The sequence below is a fragment of the Dasypus novemcinctus genome, chromosome 3, assembly GCF_030445035.2.
Source record: "Dasypus novemcinctus isolate mDasNov1 chromosome 3, mDasNov1.1.hap2, whole genome shotgun sequence".
In the NCBI taxonomy this organism is placed as follows: Eukaryota; Metazoa; Chordata; class Mammalia; order Cingulata; family Dasypodidae; genus Dasypus; species Dasypus novemcinctus.
In genome coordinates, this window is record NC_080675.1 from 60998356 (window position 1) to 61019149 (window position 20794).

Consider the following 20794-nt stretch of genomic DNA (forward strand, 5'->3'; position numbering starts at 1 on the left):
AAGTCACTAACATTTATAATGACTTAAAGTATACCCTACAGTTACAACTCCTAAGTTTTTTGTATATGATCATTTGAATCACTATAAATTCTGTCTTCTGTCTCATCCTCTTTCCATTCAGTCCTGTAGTCTATTTATTGGATAGGGAATGAAATTATTTCCCTTCCTCCAAATCCAGAGATTCTGGGGGCCTCTGATGACACAGCATCTCTGGTTATCTAAGAATCCATCCGAGCCTTGTACCATTGATATTTGAAACATAATTTCCCTTCCTAAAGTGACAGACTCCAATTAGCTGACCACTCATCTTGATTTAATTATGTTTTATTTAGTAGTTTAGGCATGATTTTAGTATAATGCATGACAGTCTTTTCTTTTTTCACTTTATTGGAGAATTTGTATGTTTACAGAACAATCTTGCATAAAATATAGGATTCCTATCCACCACCCTATTATTAAGAACTTGCACTGGTGTGAAACATTTGTTACAATTGACAACAGCACACTTTATCATTGGACTATTAACTATAGACCATGTTTTAACTTGGAGTTCACTGTTTATATAGTATAATTCCATGCATTTTTTAAAAAATTTTATTCTATTACCCTATATACAACCTAACACATCCCCTTTTAATCCTATTCAGATATATATTTTAGTGTTGTTAATTATGTTTATAATGTTGTGCTACCATCACCACCATCCATTACCAAAACATTTCCATCATTCCAATAGGAACCCTTAAACATTTTAAGCCTTAACATCCCATTCCCTATCCCGATCCCATCCCTGGTAACCTATATTCTAGATTCTGACTCTATGAGTTTGCTAATTCTAATTATTTCAAATCAGTGAGATCATACAATATTTGTCCTTTTGTGTCTGGCTTATTTCACCCAACATGATGTCTTCAAGGTTCATCAATGGTATCATATATATTAGAACTTCTTAAGGGAAAGATAACTGACCTTTTTTTTCACCTTCACGTCTTTGCTATAGTCACTGCTTTTGTCTTCTAGGTTATCTACCATAGAACTTATTTCCTAAACTGCTGTTAAATTAAGTCTTCTTGATTGAGATGCCTGGCAAGGAGCAGCTTTAATTCAGTGCGTGATATATAGGGTTCAATGTTGGTACATCATACCCAGTATCCCATGATTAACATTTGTTTATCGAAATGTCCCTTGGTGTAGTCCAAGCTGTTCTATTATTTTATTAAAGTGCTAAAGAAAAAGTACATCAGTGTTTTTGGTGCTTAAAAAATTAAGCAATTGGTAAAAATATCAGTCTCAATTACATATATTGAGTTCCTATGTTAAGGACTGGGATGCTTCCTTATGTGGGATGATTTCTATGTCTGTCCATCTGAAGGCTCAACTAGCCTGCATTTTCAAATAATACAAAAGACTCAGTTCAAAATGGGGGAAGAGGGATGTCGTGACTGGTACAAAAGGCCATGAAGACGCTCAGACCCGTCTCTGCCATGCCCCACTCTGCTCCCATGCTGACTCCCCAGACCCCACGGTGGAGAGTTCTATATTTGCATTTTCAAGGTTGAGCAAATAATGTCAGGTTTTTAAGAAGTGCTGAAAGTGAGAGATCACTGTTCATGTCACTTAGAACAAAACTCAAAGATGCACAGCTACTTATGGACACAACGCCTTAGATAGAACTACTAGTAAAACAAATGATAGGATCTTAGAAATAGAGCAGTTTCAGAGCTATTTCTCAGAATCAGCAGTCCCCAGATTACAAATTGATTTAGAGCTCAGGAGAAATTCTATGATAACATTATTAGCATGGTGTCAGCCATGTCATGGTCTAAATAGTCTTTAGTGGGCTTATCTGGAAATCCAGCCCCTAAGTAAAGCATTCTTTAAGGACAATGTCTTCAGGGGCTCAAGGGGGTGATAAAGAGCAGCTCCATGATCCTCCCCAGCACCTGCCCCAAGTAAGGTGGAAAGTGCCACCATGAGCTTGGAAAAGGGCAGTGCAGTAGTTCAGGAACCAGTCTCTCCTGGAGACCTTGGGAAGGATTCTACTCATGTGTCTCCCGTACCTTGGACTGGCTCCTTCTAGTCACATGTTTGTCATTCCAAGATATGAAATGTTTGCAACTCAACAGAAGCCAGGGTTACACTAATTTCTGTTTAGCTTCCTCTCCAGTCCCAGCAACCCCCATCCTGCAGCTGGAAGAGTGTTGTACCCACAACAACAGTGCAACGCTGTCCTGGAAACAGCCGCCACTGTCCACAGTGCCCGCTGAGGGATACATTCTGGAGCTGGATGACGGCAGTGGCGGTCAGTTCCGGGTAAGTAGAGAATCTATTGCTTGATAACTAAAACCAGTGACGACCTCGGAGAACCTGCCGGGGAAGCTCAAGCCTGGTTTCCCCATCTCTCCTGGGCACAGGCCAACCCAGCAGGGCCTGCGTGCCCTTCAACTAGGCTGACTTTCTCCTTGTGCCATCAAAGATGGATGAAGGAGTCTCTAAACAGAAACTGTCCTTTCCTTCTTAAGAGACAGTGTGTGTAGTACTGCAAGCTCGGGAATCCGACTACCTGCATTCCCCTCCCATCTCCACCACTTAGCAGTGCAATTGTGCACATTTCTCACCTCTCTGAACCTTTAGGTTCTCATCTGTAATATTAGATAGCCCATATCAAATGCTTAGCATGCTTCCTAGCACATTGCAGTATTAGCTATTTATTACTATTATTGCTTATTATTAATACAATTACCATTGTCTACGATTATTACTTCCTGGAGACAAAGGAGACCCCACTCAACCAGCAAGCATGTAGTCCCTCCTGAAGGTCAGACAGGCTGGTCTTTTGATAAAGACCTGGCCTTGATTCCTACAGATTGATTATGTGTGTGAATGCCTGTCTCTGCGTATCTGCTGGTCTCTCATACACACACAGCCTTATTCTCATCCATTCTCTCCCATTCCTTTGTTCCCGAGCCCCATCACCCCTAATCTTGCCTGGACTCTGTTTCCTGGGAGCTCCGGGCACCTGGACCCTCCCAAGGAAGCAGGCTTCTAGGTACCAGAGCCATTCCCTGCACTGATAAAAAGATGGAGCTCAGAACAAACCCCAGGCTTCTGAGGAGGGGACTTCTTCAGGCTGTCAGTGGCTAAATCTGTCCCTCTCAAGGCCTCCTTTTCTCGAAGGTGGTCTGGCTCCTCAGCTATGTTTAAATTCTTGAAAGCAGGGTCCAGAGTCTATGCTTCTCTCCCAGTTCTCTATTTGGAAAGGGAAGCCCTCTATACATATGTGTTGATTTTTTGGCACAAAAAAATTCAAGTTTCTACCTTTCCAAGGTAGGGGTATAAGGTTCCATTTCAATTTGTGTCTTTTGTATTGAGTGTGTATATGTGTGTATCTGCATGTATATGTGTGTGTCTCTGTGTGTGTCCCTGTGTCTACATGTGTCTGTGTGTGCCTTTGTCTCTGTGTGTATGTGTGTGCCTGTCTCTGTGTGTGTCTTTGTGTCTGTGTGTGCCTGCGTGTGTACGTGTGTGCCTTTGTGTGTATGTGTGTGCCTTTGTGTGTGTGTCTGTGTTTATGTGTGTGTATGTGTATGTCTGTGTGCCTACATGTACCTGCATGTGTATGCATGTGCCTTTTTCTCTGTGTGTGTCTGTGTGTGTGTCCATGTTTGTGTGTATGTATGTGTGTGCCTGTGTGTCTGTCTCTGTGTGTGTCTGTGTGCATTTGTGCTGTAGAAAATCAGTCCATTCCTCAGATTCTCACCCCTGACTAGGCATCCTTGTCAGTCCTTATTTTGTTTTCAGGGCCTTACTTTTCCCTTTATTTATTTTTTTCCTCCTAGAAAACCCGTTCTCTTGGTTTTCCCAATCCTCCAAAATAATTCTCTCACTTTGTCTTTGCCTTTTCTTCCCAGGCATAAGCCTGGGCATGGTCGCCCCTCTTACCATGCAAGTCTCATTCAGATCCACATCCACCACACACTGACTGCTCTCCAGTCTCTCTTTCTCACCCATACTTCTTGCCTGAGAGTCAGCCCCAGACTTCCACCTCTTGGGTAGACATTTCCATTTGGATGTCCTGAAACTGCTTTAAACTCAGCATGCTTTAAAGCATATTTTTCTTTCAAAACTTAGGTCTCATCTACATCCAAATGTCCTTTCCCCCAGATATCAGACTCAGAATCTTAGCATCAGGTGGTTCATCCTCCCTCCCTGAGCCCCAAAAGCTTGAAAGAAGTCACCACATCTCACTCATCCCACGCAGCCAACCCACGGCTCTCTGGGCTGTGTTCCTTGTTACTTCACAGGCCACTCTGAGAAAGAATAATGGTTCCACCACATTCACAGATCTAGAGGCTCCTTAGACCTCTGTCATCTTCGGGCTATTATTCTTTGCCCTGCTACCTCCCCCAGTAGCCTCTGCCTCACTTGGACACTTAATAAAAATGCAAAATCCATCCCAGATACCTGCTGGCTCCGAAACTGCAGTTTGGTGATGTCCTCCAGTGATTCCTATGTACATTAAAGTTTGGGAGCACCAAAGGAGAGGCCTGTTATTCAGGTTTTTGTTACCATTGCAGTAGTAATGAATTGCAAGGCAATTCCCAGACCCCAATCTTATTATCATCCCACTGGAGAGCTGTTATTTTGAGACTGTGCTTTGAATGCAAATTATTTTGCATTCATGATGCCAGCATAATTTTCCAAGTGTACAGCTAAAGAGGGAAGCAAATGCTTAACCTATGCTAAAGATGCATAATGCTAGGATATCTTTTAAGCCTTTGAAATACCATTCTTCCTCCCTCTCTCATTTCCTCCCGTTCTCTCGGTACGGTGCTGAAAACCTATATTCTCTACACTTTGGAGTGTAGTGTTTGTGGCAGCTCGTAAAGTTATGAGCAGAATTATAAACGCAACAACATGCCCGCTCTCATGTTTTCAAACATGTTTTTATAAGCTATATGATGGATTAAGAGCTCTGTATGTGTAATATGCTCTATAAATGCCAAGTTAATAATAATAAGCATAATCCTAACTATAATTGCCCAATTTTAATATTTTAAGCCCTTGCTGCTCATAGCTGCCATTCATAAAGCTGACAGGCCCATGCTAAGTGCAGGCACTATGCTAATCAGTTAGCACATATGGCCTTACGGGAGATATTATTGTTCCCAATATACAGATAAGGAAGCCAAGGCTAAAAGAGGTCAATTAAGTGGCCCAATAGCACGGGATTCAAATCCAGATCAGGCCACCGCCAAAGCACCTGTTCCTAACCACTAGGCAACACTGCCTCCCTTGCCCCTCACAAGAGTCTGTGCTAAACGGTGGCCTGTCATTTGTCGACCCTCAGGAAGTATATGTTGGAAAGGAGACAATGTGTACCGTGGATGGTCTTCACTTCAACAGCACATACAATGCACGAATCAAGGCTTTCAACAAAACAGGAGTCAGCCAGTACAGCAAGACCCTGGTCCTCCAAACGTCCGAGGGTAAGGCCCTTCAGCAGTACCCCTCAGAGCGAGAACTGCGTGGCATCTAAATGGCTGGCCAGCCCGGAGGTAACCCCACCACTGCCCACATTACTCCAGTGTTTCCATGACTTGCTCTGCGTTCTGGCTCAGAGCGGCTGTTCCTCTCTTGCCTTTAGAGAGCCCGTGGTATGTGGATGTGATCAAACCAAAGGTTCCACATCGGCAGTACAAACGGCTCGGGCCGCCTACTTCCTTTGGTAACATTCTAAATAAGCTGCAGTTGAAGAAGCTGAAAATGAAGGCCTGAATGTGGTCCCCGTGTGTGAGGCGAATGTCTCTAGGCTCTAGAGCAGGCTCCCCTTCTCCACTGATACACAGCATTTGCCGCTTTTGCCCAGATGATTCTAACTTGCTTTGTAGTGCTTGCTTCTTCCTGAGGGTGGGACCTGGGTTCTCTCCAGCTGTGGATTTGTAGGACGGAACGTGTTTCAAATGGGCGTGGGGTGCTAGAGCTGTTCAGAAAGGGCCTATCGGCCACTCCTGGCTTAACCAGCATGGACCGCTGCCATTTCATACCCAAAGCCGAGACCATCGGCACCGGCACAGAGACTTCCTGTGGGCACCAAACAGGAAAAGAGCAGCAACTACGCTTTACCTCGCCATTTCCATCTTTGCCAGTCCCTCTAGGCTTTGTTAGGCTGCCTAGGGCCACCGTACCAAGTTAAGCTCTAGAGAACTTTCGATTCTTGGCTATACTATAAATGTTTTGGTCATCAAAGACAAGTAATCCATCTCTGAAGAGGAGCTTGAATTTGATGGCCAGGTATAACCTCTGGGGCTTTTAACAACACATGAAATTAATCCTGTGAAACGGTATTTGTGGCCAGTGCCAAAGCATTTTCAGACATTCCGGGTGTCTTTTTCACCATAAAAGTCACCCCCATCCCACCGGCATTCTCCACATCTTCCCTCTGTAGAACTAATTACATTGGTTTTGTTCAAGTTCAAGATGTTCGCTAAAAGAACTGTGGTGGTGTATTTTCCCACTTCCCACACACCTCAGCATGTGCCAGTCACCCCTAAAGTGGATCACATGGTTAAAAACAAGCACAACTTAGAATCCCACAGCAAGGCTGACAGGTCTGTTGCCATGAAAGCAGTGCTTTGGGGGACAATTGTAAGTCTATGAGTGATGCTATTCCAAGAGAAGGATTTGTTGAAGGAAAAATCCCACATGACCAATTCCCAATTGGGTTACAGCGATGTGGTAGCTAGAGCCTCTGCTGAAATTATCATTTTGTCACCTTCTCTCTGCAATGGCCTACCAGTTGGAGAGCAAAAGTCTCCTTTCTCAAATTGCCATGCTAAATACTAAAGCCCTCTGAGGGATTTTCTAGATGCAATGCAGAAGGCACTTGATGGTGATGGCCTCATTTCACAAGTACATACAAGGTGGTTTGGGTGAAGAGTGAAGTGCATGCCCTCAGAGCAGGGAGATAATTTGCAGTGATATTGCCAATATATGTTATCAGACTGATGGGAAAACTATTTCTATTCTTAGCATATCATGGAAATCATACTATCCTGCTAAAATCAGTTATTAGCCTAGCAGGCCGAGCACTTCGTCTCTGTTTTCATCCTGCAGAAAGATGTAGTTTCTTACCTTCTTTTAATGTTAATAAGATTGTGGTGTCTAATTTAATAAATTACAAGATTGGAACTGCCATCCTGGCTACTGCAGTCACAGCACTGGGAGTCATTTTCTAAATGAAACTAACAGAACAAGTCCTCTTCCAACAAAGATACTGTACTGTAGAAATTAATATCCTCCATGACTTTTATATATTGTGTAAAACATAAGGTCTGTATCTGAATATTAAAAAAGCCTATCATCGTGTAGATATCAGTATTCTCTGTTACTGCACGGAAGTGATTTTTCTCATACTGAAATAAAGTTCACACACATACTTTCTCCATAACTTTGGTTTGTTCTATTTGTTTCTCCCTCATTCTAATTCATTCAGTGAGACAAGATTTAGAAAGCAAGAAAAATACAATGAATAACTTATTTTTTAAAAATTTTTTGATCAAACTGTAACAATAGAGAAAGCCTAAAAGAATTAAATAATTATATTTCTTTCATTTGTTTTTTAAGAAATCAGTGGGGAAATGCTTTTAACAAAGTTCTGATATTTTATCTGTACTTAAACTTTATTGCTCTCACTTCCTACAGTTCCTGGAAAGGTTTGCTTGGAGATTTTATTTTTGGTGCTGCTTTGGGAGTGGTCGGGTGATTTGTTTTGGCTTCTGCAGTCACAAAATCTTTTTCTGTTCTTCTTAGCAAGGGTTAACCTCTTCCTAAGTGCAACAAAAGGTCTGTATAATTGCTATATGATAACCAGTCCACCTTGTTATTGCATGTATTTTAGCCTGAGGTTTAAATCACTATCACTTATACTCTTTGAACAGCACAAAACTTTCTGCTGACCTTTAGGTAACATTAAGGAGATCAAATGTCCACATTGTTATGAATTCTGATTTTTTTTCCAAAGACAAGTTTATTTATTGTTTGTTTCTTTTTTTTTTCTTTTTTTCCTTCTTTACTGAACAGTGATAAGTGCCCTCTGTGTACCATGCTGTGGGTATAGAGTGTTGAACAAACACACATCACCCCTGCCTTCATGGAGTTTATAGTCTAATAAGAGATACGGGCCTTAAAGAAATAATCACACATATAGATTCATATTTACAAACAATGCTAAATGCTATGAAGGAAGAAAATGGGATTAGCAGGGAAACATAATTTTGGTAGGGGAATTGGTCAGGAAAACAATGAAATATAATTTAATTCAATGGAAATTTAAATGTTATTATAAAAACAAAAGGAAAGGAAAGGAAAATACATATCATATGAGTTTCAGTTTGGTTAGTTCCCAAAGGAGTAAAGTTCTTAGGAATGTAGCTAAAACAGTCATGCTTATATACCAGTTGCAGATCTAAACTATGTTACCCTGGTTTAAGAAGAAAACCTAATAACAGTTAGCAATTAAGAATTTTAATGAAGTTCTCAAATATGGCTCACAATCCTGGTTGTATATATCTTTAAAGTAATTCATTTAATAAATTCCCAATATGGCACTGTCATAGTCTGAAACCATCTGCAAAAAAGTATCTATTGAAAACCTTATATAATAAGGACTTTTTTTTTCTCTCCCCTTCCTCCCCCTCCCCACCCCCCAGTTGTCTGCTCTCTGTGTCCATTCGCTGTGTGATCTTCTGTGACCGCTTTTATCCTTATCAGGAGGCACCAGGAATCTGTGTTTCTTTTTGTTGCATCATCTTGTGTCAGCTCTCCATGTGTGCAGCTCCGTTCTTGGGCAGGCTGCACTTTCTTTCACTCTGGGCGGCTCTCCTTATGGGGCACACTCCTTGTGCGTGGGGCTCCCCTACATAGGGGACACCCCTGCATGGCAGGACACTCCTTGCGCACATCAGCACTGCGCATGGGCCAGCTCCACACTGGTCAAAGAGGCCCGGGGTTTGAACCATGGACCTCCCATGTGGTAGGCGGACGCCCTATCCCTTGGGCCAAGTCCACTTCCCAATAAGGACTTTTAAATACATAAATTCTGAGGCTTATTTTGTATGATACTATATTCTTGCCACAAAAAAAAAAAACTAGACAAGGCTGAAAACCAAATAGGAAATTTTCTTTATTTTTCCCTACTTTCCTTCTGCCTGTCTAAATGGACTGTTCCTCTTTTTTTTTAATCTGGAAAGAGAATAAAGTAGAGCAAAGATAGCATTCCTGGGGCTCATAAAACTCCCTGAGTCAATTACTGGCCAGGAAGCGAAGGTTCTCTTTGCCTCCCCTCAGCTCTCTTAAAGCTACAGCTGGGAATTGATCCACACTGCAAGGCCAGCAGGAAGTACAATGAACTGTTACACGTTACAGCACATTGGGAAAACCAGCATGATCCAAAGAAGCAAGGCTTCCCAGAGAAGGTGGGGAGAGAGAAAGAAAGAACAATCCAAACAGAGCAAGCAGCTGTATGCAAGGAAAAACTTTAAAACTTTGTCTGGAGCTGACCATGAAAAGGAAACCTTTTCATCCATTCAAAAGATTGAGTTCCTTGATTATGGCAAGCACTGTGCTCCGCCCCAGGAGCATGAGAGGCAAGGCACAGCCCCTATCCTCAGAGTTTATGAGTGTCCATCCTCCTCCTTCCTGAACTTCATGATACCTGTATTAGTCAGCCAAATGGGTGCTGATGCAAAATACCAGAATTCGGTTGATTTTTATAAAGGGTATTTATTTGGAGTAGAAGTTACAGTTACCAGGCCATAAGTAAGTTACTTCCCTCACCAAAGTCTGTTGCCACGTGTTGGAGGAAGATGGTTACTGACCTCTGCAAGAGCTCAGGCTTCCTCTTCCTCTTAGGGCTCCGTGGTCCCAGCTTCTTCCAACATCAGCCGTAGGCTAGAATGAGTCTCATCTCTCTCCCGGGGCTCGGTTCTCTCTGGGCTCAGCTGCTCTGCTCTCTCCACAACACCAGCTGTAAACTATCAGGAGAACAGCTTGCCTCTCTTCCTGGGGACTCTGCCTTGTCTAAGGGAACCTTCTCTCTTTCCTCATGTATCTGCTTCTCTGTGTATTTACTTCACAGCTCCAGCATTAAAACTCCAACTAACTACTTACCGTGTAGTTTTCTCTGTGAGTCCCCACCCACCAAGGGGGCAGGACTCAACTCCCTATTGACGTGGCCCAATCAAAGCCTTAATCATAATTTAACCAAGGAAAAGTGAAACCTCTTAATCTAATACAATCTAATATGCCCAGAGGAACAGACTAGTTCACAAACATAATCCAAAAGCTATTTTTGGAATTCATAAATAATGCCAAACTGCTACGACACGTTACTCAGAATATCTAAAAACTATGATAACCCCTCAACTCTCCAGAGCCAAGATAGCTCTGGAGCACCATCTAGAGCATCATCTTAGAACAGGAAGTAGGCAAAAATGACCTCCAATAGACCCTAAACAGAAAAGACACAAAGTCCGAGTGTTGATGGGCCTGTGCTGCCCTCACTGCAGAGCCCTTGCTCCCACTCAGATCTCACTTACCTTTAATTTACTCACAACTCCACTGAGCTCATTCATCCATTTGTCAAGACCACAGCAGATGAGAGGCATCACATTAGAAGAGAAAGAGGAATTGTAGAAGTGTGTTGAGGCTGTTGGCAGCATTGAGCAGGAAAGGTGACTAGAAAAACTGAGAACAGAAAAAAATATATATATATAAGTCAAGAAGTCAGAAGGGTGTGTTCCTTCTGGAGGTGCTAGAAGAGAAACCATTCTCTTACCTTTTCCCACTTCTAGGTGCTACCTGCATTTCTTGGCTCATGACTCCTTCCTCTATCTTCAAAACCAACAGTGTAGCATCTTCCAGTCTCTCTGACTCTGGCCCTCCTGCTTTCCTTTTATAACAATCCTTGTACCCTGGGTACACTCCACCCATCCAGGATAAACTCCCTAACTCATGATCCTTAACTTAAGCACATCTGCAAAGTCCCTTCTGCAGGTAACCTATTCACAGGTTCTGGGGTTTAGGACATGGGCATCTTTGTCAGGGCCATTTTTCTGCCATACCCATGAGGAAGGTATTATTATTATTATCCCACTTTACAATTGGGAAAACTGAGTCTCTGAGAGGTTAAGTATCATGTCAGACCCCAACCTTTTGGCCTCCAATGCCCAATATAATGCACTCTGGTGCTGATGTTAGAAGACTATATTTGCATTCAAGGAAAGAGAGGGAAAACTCTCCTAAACCTGTCTACTAGGTGTCTGAAAGCATCTTGTTAAACTGAAGCAGCACCATAGAGCTGCATCATGTGTCAGTCCTGAAATCTCAGCCAGAAATAGGACTCTCATATTATCAAAGAGTTACAGAGGTTTGTTTTTTTTAAAGAATAATGTTTCTGCTTTAAGAAGATGGTGTGGAAGTGGTTGTAATTTCTAGCATAATATCCTTTCCTTCAAGCTCCTCCTCATGTCCTGTGCCTCTTTTCACAGCTCTGCATTTCCTCTAGCTTCCCCGACCCCTGAGCCAGCTAGCTCACCTAAAGAGGCCCTTCTACTCAACTGATATCAGTTGAGTGCTGTTGGCTGGCAGAAAGAAATTTCTGAGGGGAAGAAAAAGAAATTTCTGAGCCAAGGCTTTGCAGACCTTGAAAGCCAGCACCAAATGAGGTCTGGGACCTTGAGCCCTTGCTTATGTTGAAACCACAGAACTATTTATTCATAGACTCTCCCCAGTGTCAACGGTGTTGGAAAAGTGGGGAGAAGGTAATCAGTGACAATTAAAGAATCAGCTTTAGATCAGGCTATAAACTCCTATACTCCCAGCAAATAGGTACCCAGGGCATTGAAGAAAATACTGCTCTCAAGCATCCTCCTAGTTGAATGTCCACAGTAGCCACTGCTATAACCCTCTTCAGAATCGCTCTACTGGCATGCCTCTACTGGCATGAAATGGGTTCATATTCTTGGAATTGTACCTTAGCCATTGCTTTCTAAACAGGTGGCACAGAAGGTATTGTTCATAAAAATAAAAATGCCCTTTTCACCCATTAGACCCTCAACATCGCACTGCCCCTTCCAACATGGTAACTCCTTCTCCCAGGCTTCAAAGAAAATCACTCACAGACTATTTACTTGAGCAGGGACTATACAGATTTATGATTACATGTCTGTGAATGCCAAATGTCCCCCAATGCATCTTTTACTGTCCAAATTCTCTTTACAGATATTGTTTAGTGATCTTGGTACTGCACAAGAACTTCAGTCTTTAACCCTGATGTACTGAGGACCCCAAAGAATTTGTAATCTTGTGAGGGAAAAAGAACCTCATCCTATCTTAGATGAACAGTAATAGGGAACACCCTAAGGACCAAAAGGAGTTGGGTGGTGATGTGTTGTCTTTCAATCCCTAACAACAATCCATTTAACTACTCTGTTAAAAAGAAGAGTCATGCTTTAAAAAGTGCTGGTTTGGGGGGATGATATTGGGTCACCTCCATAAACCCTATTTAACCCTGAGACCATTAGATATGTGCCCCATAGACTATGGCAGAAAGCGTACATTTTATACATTTCCAGGGCACAAAACATTGGCAATGAATTGTAATCCCTCAAATTTTATCCAGCAGGAATTGCCCCTACCTGGTCCCCATCCTGTCGTACCACAGTCACTCATCCAGTGTGACCTGGATGTGTCCCTTAGCCAGCCTGGACTTCAGTTTTCTCATCTCTAAAACTATGAACTTAGAGCAGATGACCTCTAAGTTCCCTCCAATTAGTACCCTCTGATTTTCCTTTGGGGCTTCTCTCTTCAAAACTACCAGTGAAAGCTGTAAAACATTTCAGGAAATGCAATGAGCAGGCAGTAGATGCTTCCTATCCCCTCCATGAGACTTAATGGGTCTTAAAGATCTGCCCATGACATTGAAAATTCAGCACAATAGGAATTAGTTAATTAAGGATCAGATAAGAAAAATATATGATCCACTGAGGATTTTGTTTTCTCTATCTCTCTCTGATTTGCATATTCTGACCAAGAGCATTAGTGCCTCCCCCAAAATAATTTAGCTAGAAGAATATGCAGTTCCAGGACAAAGTTCCTAAGGTAGTAAATCATGCATCACTGGATTTGGGTAAATTTTGCAAAGTCCAAAGTGAGAGGCATAATGATGGTTTCAGAGCCCAGAAAAGAGAGTTCCTTTTAATTTTAACATGCATGATATTCCCCGGAATTTCCTGAAATTTTCCATAGGACTGAATTGGATCCAGAACCCTATTTTTGGCTGTGGGAAGTGGGCTTTGCAGGTGACACTCTGGGGATCGGTTTAGTTCCTTGGGATCCTCTGTATCTATTTGTAATGTAGGTATTTTTTGTTCTTCTGCTGATTGTTCCAAATAAATAATGCCATGGCATTCTAAATTGGGGTGGAGGATTTGATGATGAAGTGTGTAACTGTCCCCGGGTGGCAAGAGGCTGTTTCATTGCTTCCTTTAAAAGGAGGCTTTCAAAACAGATTTGGCTTTAAGTTCTCAACTGCAATTAATGCCACACTTAAGAAAGCTTAAAATAACATTTTTTGTTGTAAATTATGTACCAGTCAGATATAATTGTGACTTTGGCTGCTTATTAGATCATTTAAAGAAACTCAGCCTCCTTCTTCATTCATTTGTCTCTTTTTAAATCTTCCCAACAAAAGCAAATTTTCTTACAGCTGGTTTATAATAGAAATGAAACTCATCTTTCACACCCCTTGTGCAATTCTTAGTGACATATCTTGCTTTACTGTCCTCTAAAATACAACCATTTTGTTGGACCTGGGCCCAAGGGCTGTTTAAGTTAAGAAACTGTTCATTACCAGATAAGGAAACAACCAAGACTTCTACCAGTACCCAAAAGAAGCTGGATTGGCATACCCTCTTCTAAGAAACAACTGTCTGCTTGCTTTTCCCCTTTGTATTCTAAAAAAAATAATACCTCAAAGATTATACTTTACATTTTCAAAATATTCTATATCCTCAGAAGTCTTTATTACTGTATACATGTTTGAATCAGTCAAGAAATTCTACCCCCAGAAGTGTGAAAACTAAATTCTACAAGATACAGATTTTTCCTGAATTATTAGTTTCTTATGGTCAGACCCCTACACACTTTGTGTTTCCCAACTGCTCACTTTCATTCTAATACAATGTCTGACACGTGGTAGGTGTTCAATAAATGCCGGCAAAGTAAACAAATAAAGCAAATATACAGTCAGCCAAAGAGGAGTACACCACCTGGATAGTGGTTTTTTTCTTCTTCAAACCCAAAAGTCAGTAAATAGTATGTACAGTCCCACCAGCCAACCCTTTGCTTTGGTAGTTCTTGATTGCTTCTTCTAAGGAGAAGCCTCTGTCATGGTCTAGGTCCAACTCCAGAATCCAGCTAACTTCTGGAAGATGGAAAAGAAGTCTAAGCAAAAGTGAAAGGATAGTTTTGGTCATCATTGGAGTTGATAGCAAGCTCATTTTGACACACTGCCATTATGAACATAGTACTCATCCTAAGGCTTTAGATATACCTCGCGTCACCACACCAGGATTCACTGTCTTCCATTCCTCTTCCTGCTAAAGCGCTTCCATGCAGCAAAACTCTTCAGCCAGACAGGATTATTGCGTGTGATGAAACATGATGAGAAATTAAAAGTCTCTTAGGCAGCTACTCATTTTTCTCCAGGGATCTATAAGTTTAGAATTAATGATAATAATCAACCTGGATAATAGCTGTGATCTAATTACAGCTTCATATAAGGTATTCTGAGAAAACAGTAACTCATCGTCTTAGAACAGGGACCACAGTCCTCTTTATTTTGCCTAGTAGAATATTAAAGACTGAGAAGCCCTTTCCATATCTCAGTAGATGTGTTTCCAAGAGGAGGTGAGGAAATGGGGCATACGTCCTTCCTGCGCCTCATGGTATGACACAGAGTATACACTTGGGGAGTTGATTGTGATTTGCCTAAACCAAGGAGCAGTGATACTATTCTCAGTATTGTCCTATTGTCTTGGGTCTACGCCTTTGAACATGTCCAGAAGGGAGCAACTGGGAGAGTGAAGGATTTGAAATCCACACCAAAGAGAGGTTGGAAATAGACTCTATTTAGCCCAGAAAATGGAGGATTTAAAGGAGATTGGTGACTGCCCACAGATACTTGAAGAACTAGAGATCTGTTCTATGTGGCCTCAAATGGTAAAGCTGCAAATGATAAGTGGAGTTCCCACAGAGGTTTATCTGTATATCCAGACCAATATAAGCAGTAATTCTAAAAACTCATCACAGAGGATTTCATTTGGAAGCTTGATGGTTGTTCCTGAGAAGTTATCGAGACAAATCTCTTCCCCATAAGACTCTTGCAATCTAAAATAATACAGAGTTTCGTAGATGACCTATGTGTATGCCACTGGCAATTGTTTATACATTATGCCCATGCAGACAGGTTTAAGGGGAGAATTACTTGTTAGTCTGGCTGGGATCAGGTGGAAAGGGCTCTCTATCTTGTAATTTGTTTGGAAAGTTTTCATGGACGAGGTAGGATTTACTTTTAGGTGCTGCTTAGAGAATATGGGATAAGAGTCCAGCTGGTAAGAGGTGGGAGGTCACAGGGGGAGAAAACTCAATGGTTGGATAATGTCGATATTAAATAAACTTGCCTAATAGAGGGCATAGTTCAAGAATGAAAGGAGTCGAGAAAAACGGGATCATCAGTAAACAATGGAGCCATTTAAAAGGATAGATAAAATAATAACCATTTTAGTGTCAACTTATTAATCCCATGAATAACCATAGCTACCCTCAGCCCCCACCCCACAAAGTGGTACGGTCGCCGGCTGTAAGTTCTTCTTCCTGGTGCTGAGAATAGAAAAGGTGAGTACAATTCATGATGGGATTGTATGTGCTCCCCAAGGTCTGGATTCGGTTCACATCTCCTTCACTGGTTTTTCAGATGATTGCTTGGGGGAGGGGGGTCAATACATTTTGAAATTCATCTTACTATATCCATTCCCTTAATTTTTAAAGCAATGAGAATTTTCAGTGTACTGAATTAACACTGGCTGGTTAAAAATGGACTTCCAAACAAATTCTTATTAATCAAATATTTTTTTTACTGATGTAAAACTGTAAATGCCTTTTTCCCCTAAAAGAAGCCCATGTCAGTTTGTGGTACATGGTTGCTGTATTTGAATTTTTCCATTAAATTAAAAAGCTAATTCCCTCTAAAGATGATTACAACATAAATCATTTCTGTAGAACAAAGAATTGACCAGATACATCTCAAGTCACCCAAACAATGTGAAGTTTAGATAGAAGAAAACTTGAATGATCATTATCAGGAACACAAAGTCTTAGACTCCATAAATAGCAAGTCCTTTTCTCTGAGATCTTATTTGTGTGTTTTCTTTAAAACAAAGCAAAATAAATAAATAAATAAATAAATAAACAAACAAATAAATCTCTGCTCCTAAGGATAAATTAGAGACTGAAGCATAAATTTAATATTGGAAGTTCGAAAATTAAAATGAGGCTGAATCTTTTTGATATTACATTAACACCCACCAATGGCCTTGTTCTGATCTTTTCCAATAGAATCATGTTTCACTCTTTTACAGTCCCAATAATTTTCTTGGGCACGCAAAGAGTAGCATTTTGATAGGATAAATGCTCATCGAAGAAGAGCATGCTAACAGACTCAAATCTGAAAAATATTCCTAGGAACACCCTCTTGCCACCAAAGTTATTTTTCAATGAGAAGAAAATATCCTGGTGGGTTTTGGACTTGGAAATTTACCATCATACCTTCTGTATTTCCTAAATTAATGTTACTATTAAAGTGTTCTAATTTTAGGAAGACTCCAGTTGGTGAAAGACCCATCTCTGACCATACCACCATGCTGAATAGAATCAGTTTTTGTCTGACAAAAGAGAAAGGAGTGACTTTAGTAATTGTAGGAAGTAATTCACAAATTATCAATCAATAATTGTAATTATCAGTTACTTAATAAATCATTGTTAAGTCCTTACTCTAGCATAATAATGATCTTCATGCCAAACCCTACCATCTGAATCATAGACATTTTGCCACCAATTCTCTTCACTACTTTCCACAATCTGATTATTATTAGAAAAGGAGAGATGTTCAAATGACACACCTAGAGTCCAATCAGAATTCAGAAACAACGGTAAGCCTCTTTGCTTGCCTACTTTTTCAGCCCAGTCTTCCTTAGACCACCTAATGCTTCCTCTTCTATTCAAAGAGCAAGCCTTGAATGTGCTAGTACAACAAACCATCTCTTCTATTTAGAAATCTATATTAGGAGAGAAAGGAGAAAATATGGAAAAGCAAATAGTTTGTGAAAGTCATCATCTCCTAAATAGAAACCCTTTAAGAGTCCATTGTTGAGCAGGTAGTCATTTCCAGTGTAACAAAAGGGAGTAAAGAATTAATCTTATCATCAGTGGATAAAAATTTACCTCTAAAGTTTCCAAATTCAACTCTAAAAATATTTCATGTAATTAAAAGGAAGTCTTCCAAAATACTTTTTCTAACCACTTAAATGGGGGCGGGGCGGGAGTGGGATAGGGAAAGGAAAGCAATTTCCTGTAAGCCTACAATGTTTGTGGTTTTCTCCTGAGTCCTGACCTATCCTGCCCCCTCCCCCAGCCCCCTTGGTTTTATAAATGCCTTGGGGCCCCCTCCGGGATGGATGAGGCTTTGTGCAGAGGCACTGGTAAGGCAGGTCTTGGGGAACAGCTCAAGAGCAGGTTGCAAATTTCTGATCTCTAGTTTGCATTGATCTTACATTTAGACACAGATTCAGAAGAACAGACACTCCCTTTTCCAGTGCCTTCGGAAAGATTGCCGCTCCGTAGAATGAGTCCTTTCTCCTCCACCCTTAATCTACAACCCAGCTTCCCGGGGAGATCCTACTTTGATTTCCGATCCTCACCCCAGCAGCTGAGCTTGCATTCCTCTTTACAGTCTCTCAATGCACCGGGTGAGCTGAGCTCGTCTGATCTTTCCCCTTCATCTCTGTGCCTTGAAGGCATCTCTGAAATACCTGTTTTGTTCTTGCCATACCTGTGCGTGGTGAGGGGGATGGGTCTGTCTCTCTGTGTCTCTGTGACCTGCTTCCTGCACAAGGAGCATTTGGATGATGGAGCTTTGTGGCGTTCTTGTTTGTGTGGTGTAACAACCAACCATTGAGCCGTGGTCGATGTACAATGGCATTGGAAAGTGACGAGTGAAGCTGTTCTTTTTGCACAAGCTAGTAGTCCATGGATAACCTGCTCTGTCATCCCATGCAGTAGCAAAGCATGGCATAGGCGCTGGCTAAGTGGAGACCGTGGCAGCAGTTTGGAGGTTTGCAACCCTGCTGTATCCAGGAAACCAGCTCTGTCTGGGAGACTGGATCAGTGCATCCAGCCTGGAGTGGTCTGATTAAACATAGACTCAAGAGATCTTTAATGGAAAAATAAAGTAAAAACAAATCAACAGCAGAATGCACCCAACGAAGCAGGCAAACCAGAGAGCAAAAAGTGAAAGCGTGCTCTGCAGAAGCCTGTGCTCACTGGTAGGACAGTCAGGCCCAAGGCTGATTCTTTTTTCCTAGCAAAGGCGAGGGAACACCACTAGCTGATTAGAAGCCCTTAACTCCCCTAATGCCCAAAGTAATCAAAAAGTCTGGCCTCCCGGAAATTTCCACAGCCAAACCGGTTGTGGCAGGGCTTTAAGCTAATTTCAGGGAAGCTGGACTTGTGTTACTTCGTAGTGAACTCTGTCTAGCAAATAGAATATTACTATTAAAATATCTAAGATGCAGTCATATTTGATCTCTTCAGGACTATATTGTAATCATGGATACACATGATGCACATTTCACATTTCCAAAGATTTCTTTTGTTTTTTTTTTTTACTCTATTTGCTCATCCCACATCTTGGAATGAAGAAGGCCACAGCATGGAGGTGCAAAAAGGATGCAGGGACTTCAAGCTCTCTTTAAAATGACATTTTTTCTTTGTGCTTTTAAGTTTCTTGTTTTTCTGTGCACTACTTGGCTTTCAAACATGCTTTGTTATGGAACTTTTTAAAATTGTGTCTAATGTATTAAAATATTGTTATAGTCTTTGTAATGTGTATTGTCTAAAGAATAAAGTGAAATGTGGGTTTGGGGGATATTTGATGGGTGCATTTAACAGCATTGTTCTAGTTGTATCATTTGAATCTTAAATGTACAATGGTGTGTTTAAAGTAGTGTAAAATGATTTGAGAATGCTTGTTTGAAAAAGACTTGCACAAGGCATGATTCATTTAAAAAAATTAAAGCCCTATTCAGGTCCTACAAATTTACGTCCAAAGCTGGATACAAGAGTCAGTTTTTAAACTCCTGGTATTGGTATTCACTAAGCTCTCTGCATAGGAATTGAAGTGACAAGTGACAGAAACTAAACAAAAACCAGCAATGAGTTAGGAGAAAATGATTCTTTTGTTTGTGAATTTATTCCAGAGTAAAATAAGCAACGAATAGCAAATTAAATTTTGTGTTTAACTCATTAATTCTGTTTTTGTAAGTTGCTTTCTTAATTCTTCTAAAAGCTTTTAAGTCATTATATTAGTTTTCACTTGTTTCAGAAATTAGCATATAAGGGCTTTCCTGAGTTGATAAAAATTAAGTGATCCTTTCTCCATTCCCCAGTGCTCAGATCAGTTCTAGTCATAAGAATTGATTGTGATACATCTGCACACATTTTAAGACTAGACACATTTGCCCCCACCCCAATGCAGGGGAAGGGGGAGCCAAATCCTGGGGAAGGGAGACAATGAAAAAATGTTCCTCTAGTGATTCTAATACATCTCTAATACCACGCCCACCCCACCACCCATGCATCCTTTCATCAAATGAGGATTGATGAAGTAAATCAATCTAAGAAGGAAACAAAGATAACTTTTCCAAGTATTACTAATGACATTCAATATACTTCATTATCAATAATCATCAGATCTATTTATTAACATGTGAATTATATGTTTTTTTACATGTACCACTTAACTTGGGCCCAAGCCACACCAAGGCCTTTTAGCATAATCAGCCTTAGAAATCCATGAAATAGTGAAGTAATATGGAATTTTATCAACATCCAGTGATTTCTCCATTTCAATCGAGTACCTTTCTCTTCTTTTTAAAACAGTGCGACTTTTTAATATGGAAGCTTTAATGGAAAAGATTGAACTTGGACGAAGACAAAAACTTAAGCTGCAGAGTTTAGAATTAATTGGAGGAGGATTTACTAAATGATAAAAAGATAGACTTTTCATTTTGAAATAGCAATTTTTTGATGGGTAAAATAATTTTTACCCATCAAAGCAAACTAACATGAAAAGGGCTTTGGTTTTTAATGAATCAAGCCTCTGGTGACTCTATTCAACTGGTGCTTTTTAAGTGTATGCAAATAATTATTACCCACCTGGATGTTGTTTCATAGCTTTGATGTGTAGTATCTCTTTATAGGATGCAATTTTGAGACCCAATCTGCACCTTACTCTCAATTAGGCAAGTATACTTATTGTAATTGTTTTTTTTTAAATTATGTGATTTGTATGTTCAATTCCTTCATGAAATAAAATGGCTACAGCTTATTTTATGTCAATAAAATTGTCTAAATGTCATTTTAATTCCATTATTATTTCGCATATACCTAGAAGAAA

At 40.6% G+C, this 20794-nt stretch overlaps 1 protein-coding gene across 20 annotated transcripts in view; it reads left to right on the top strand.

Moving 5' to 3' along the window:
• The window catches only part of TRIM9 (tripartite motif containing 9), a 124218-nt gene that overhangs the window by 95390 nt on the left and 8034 nt on the right, over positions 1–20794 (top strand). For 6 of the 20 annotated variants that reach the window (XM_004454096.4, XM_058293433.1, XM_058293432.1 and 3 more), the window contains exons 6-7: positions 2156–2313; positions 5351–5489. In XM_004454096.4, the coding sequence (XP_004454153.2) occupies positions 2156–2313; positions 5351–5489 (297 nt within the window). Of the gene's footprint in view, positions 1–2155; positions 2314–5350; positions 5490–17897; positions 18087–20597; positions 20640–20794 lie in introns of all 20 variants that reach the window. The other 14 variants (XM_004454094.5, XM_004454099.2, XM_058293429.1 and 11 more) reach the window with 4 other exon arrangements.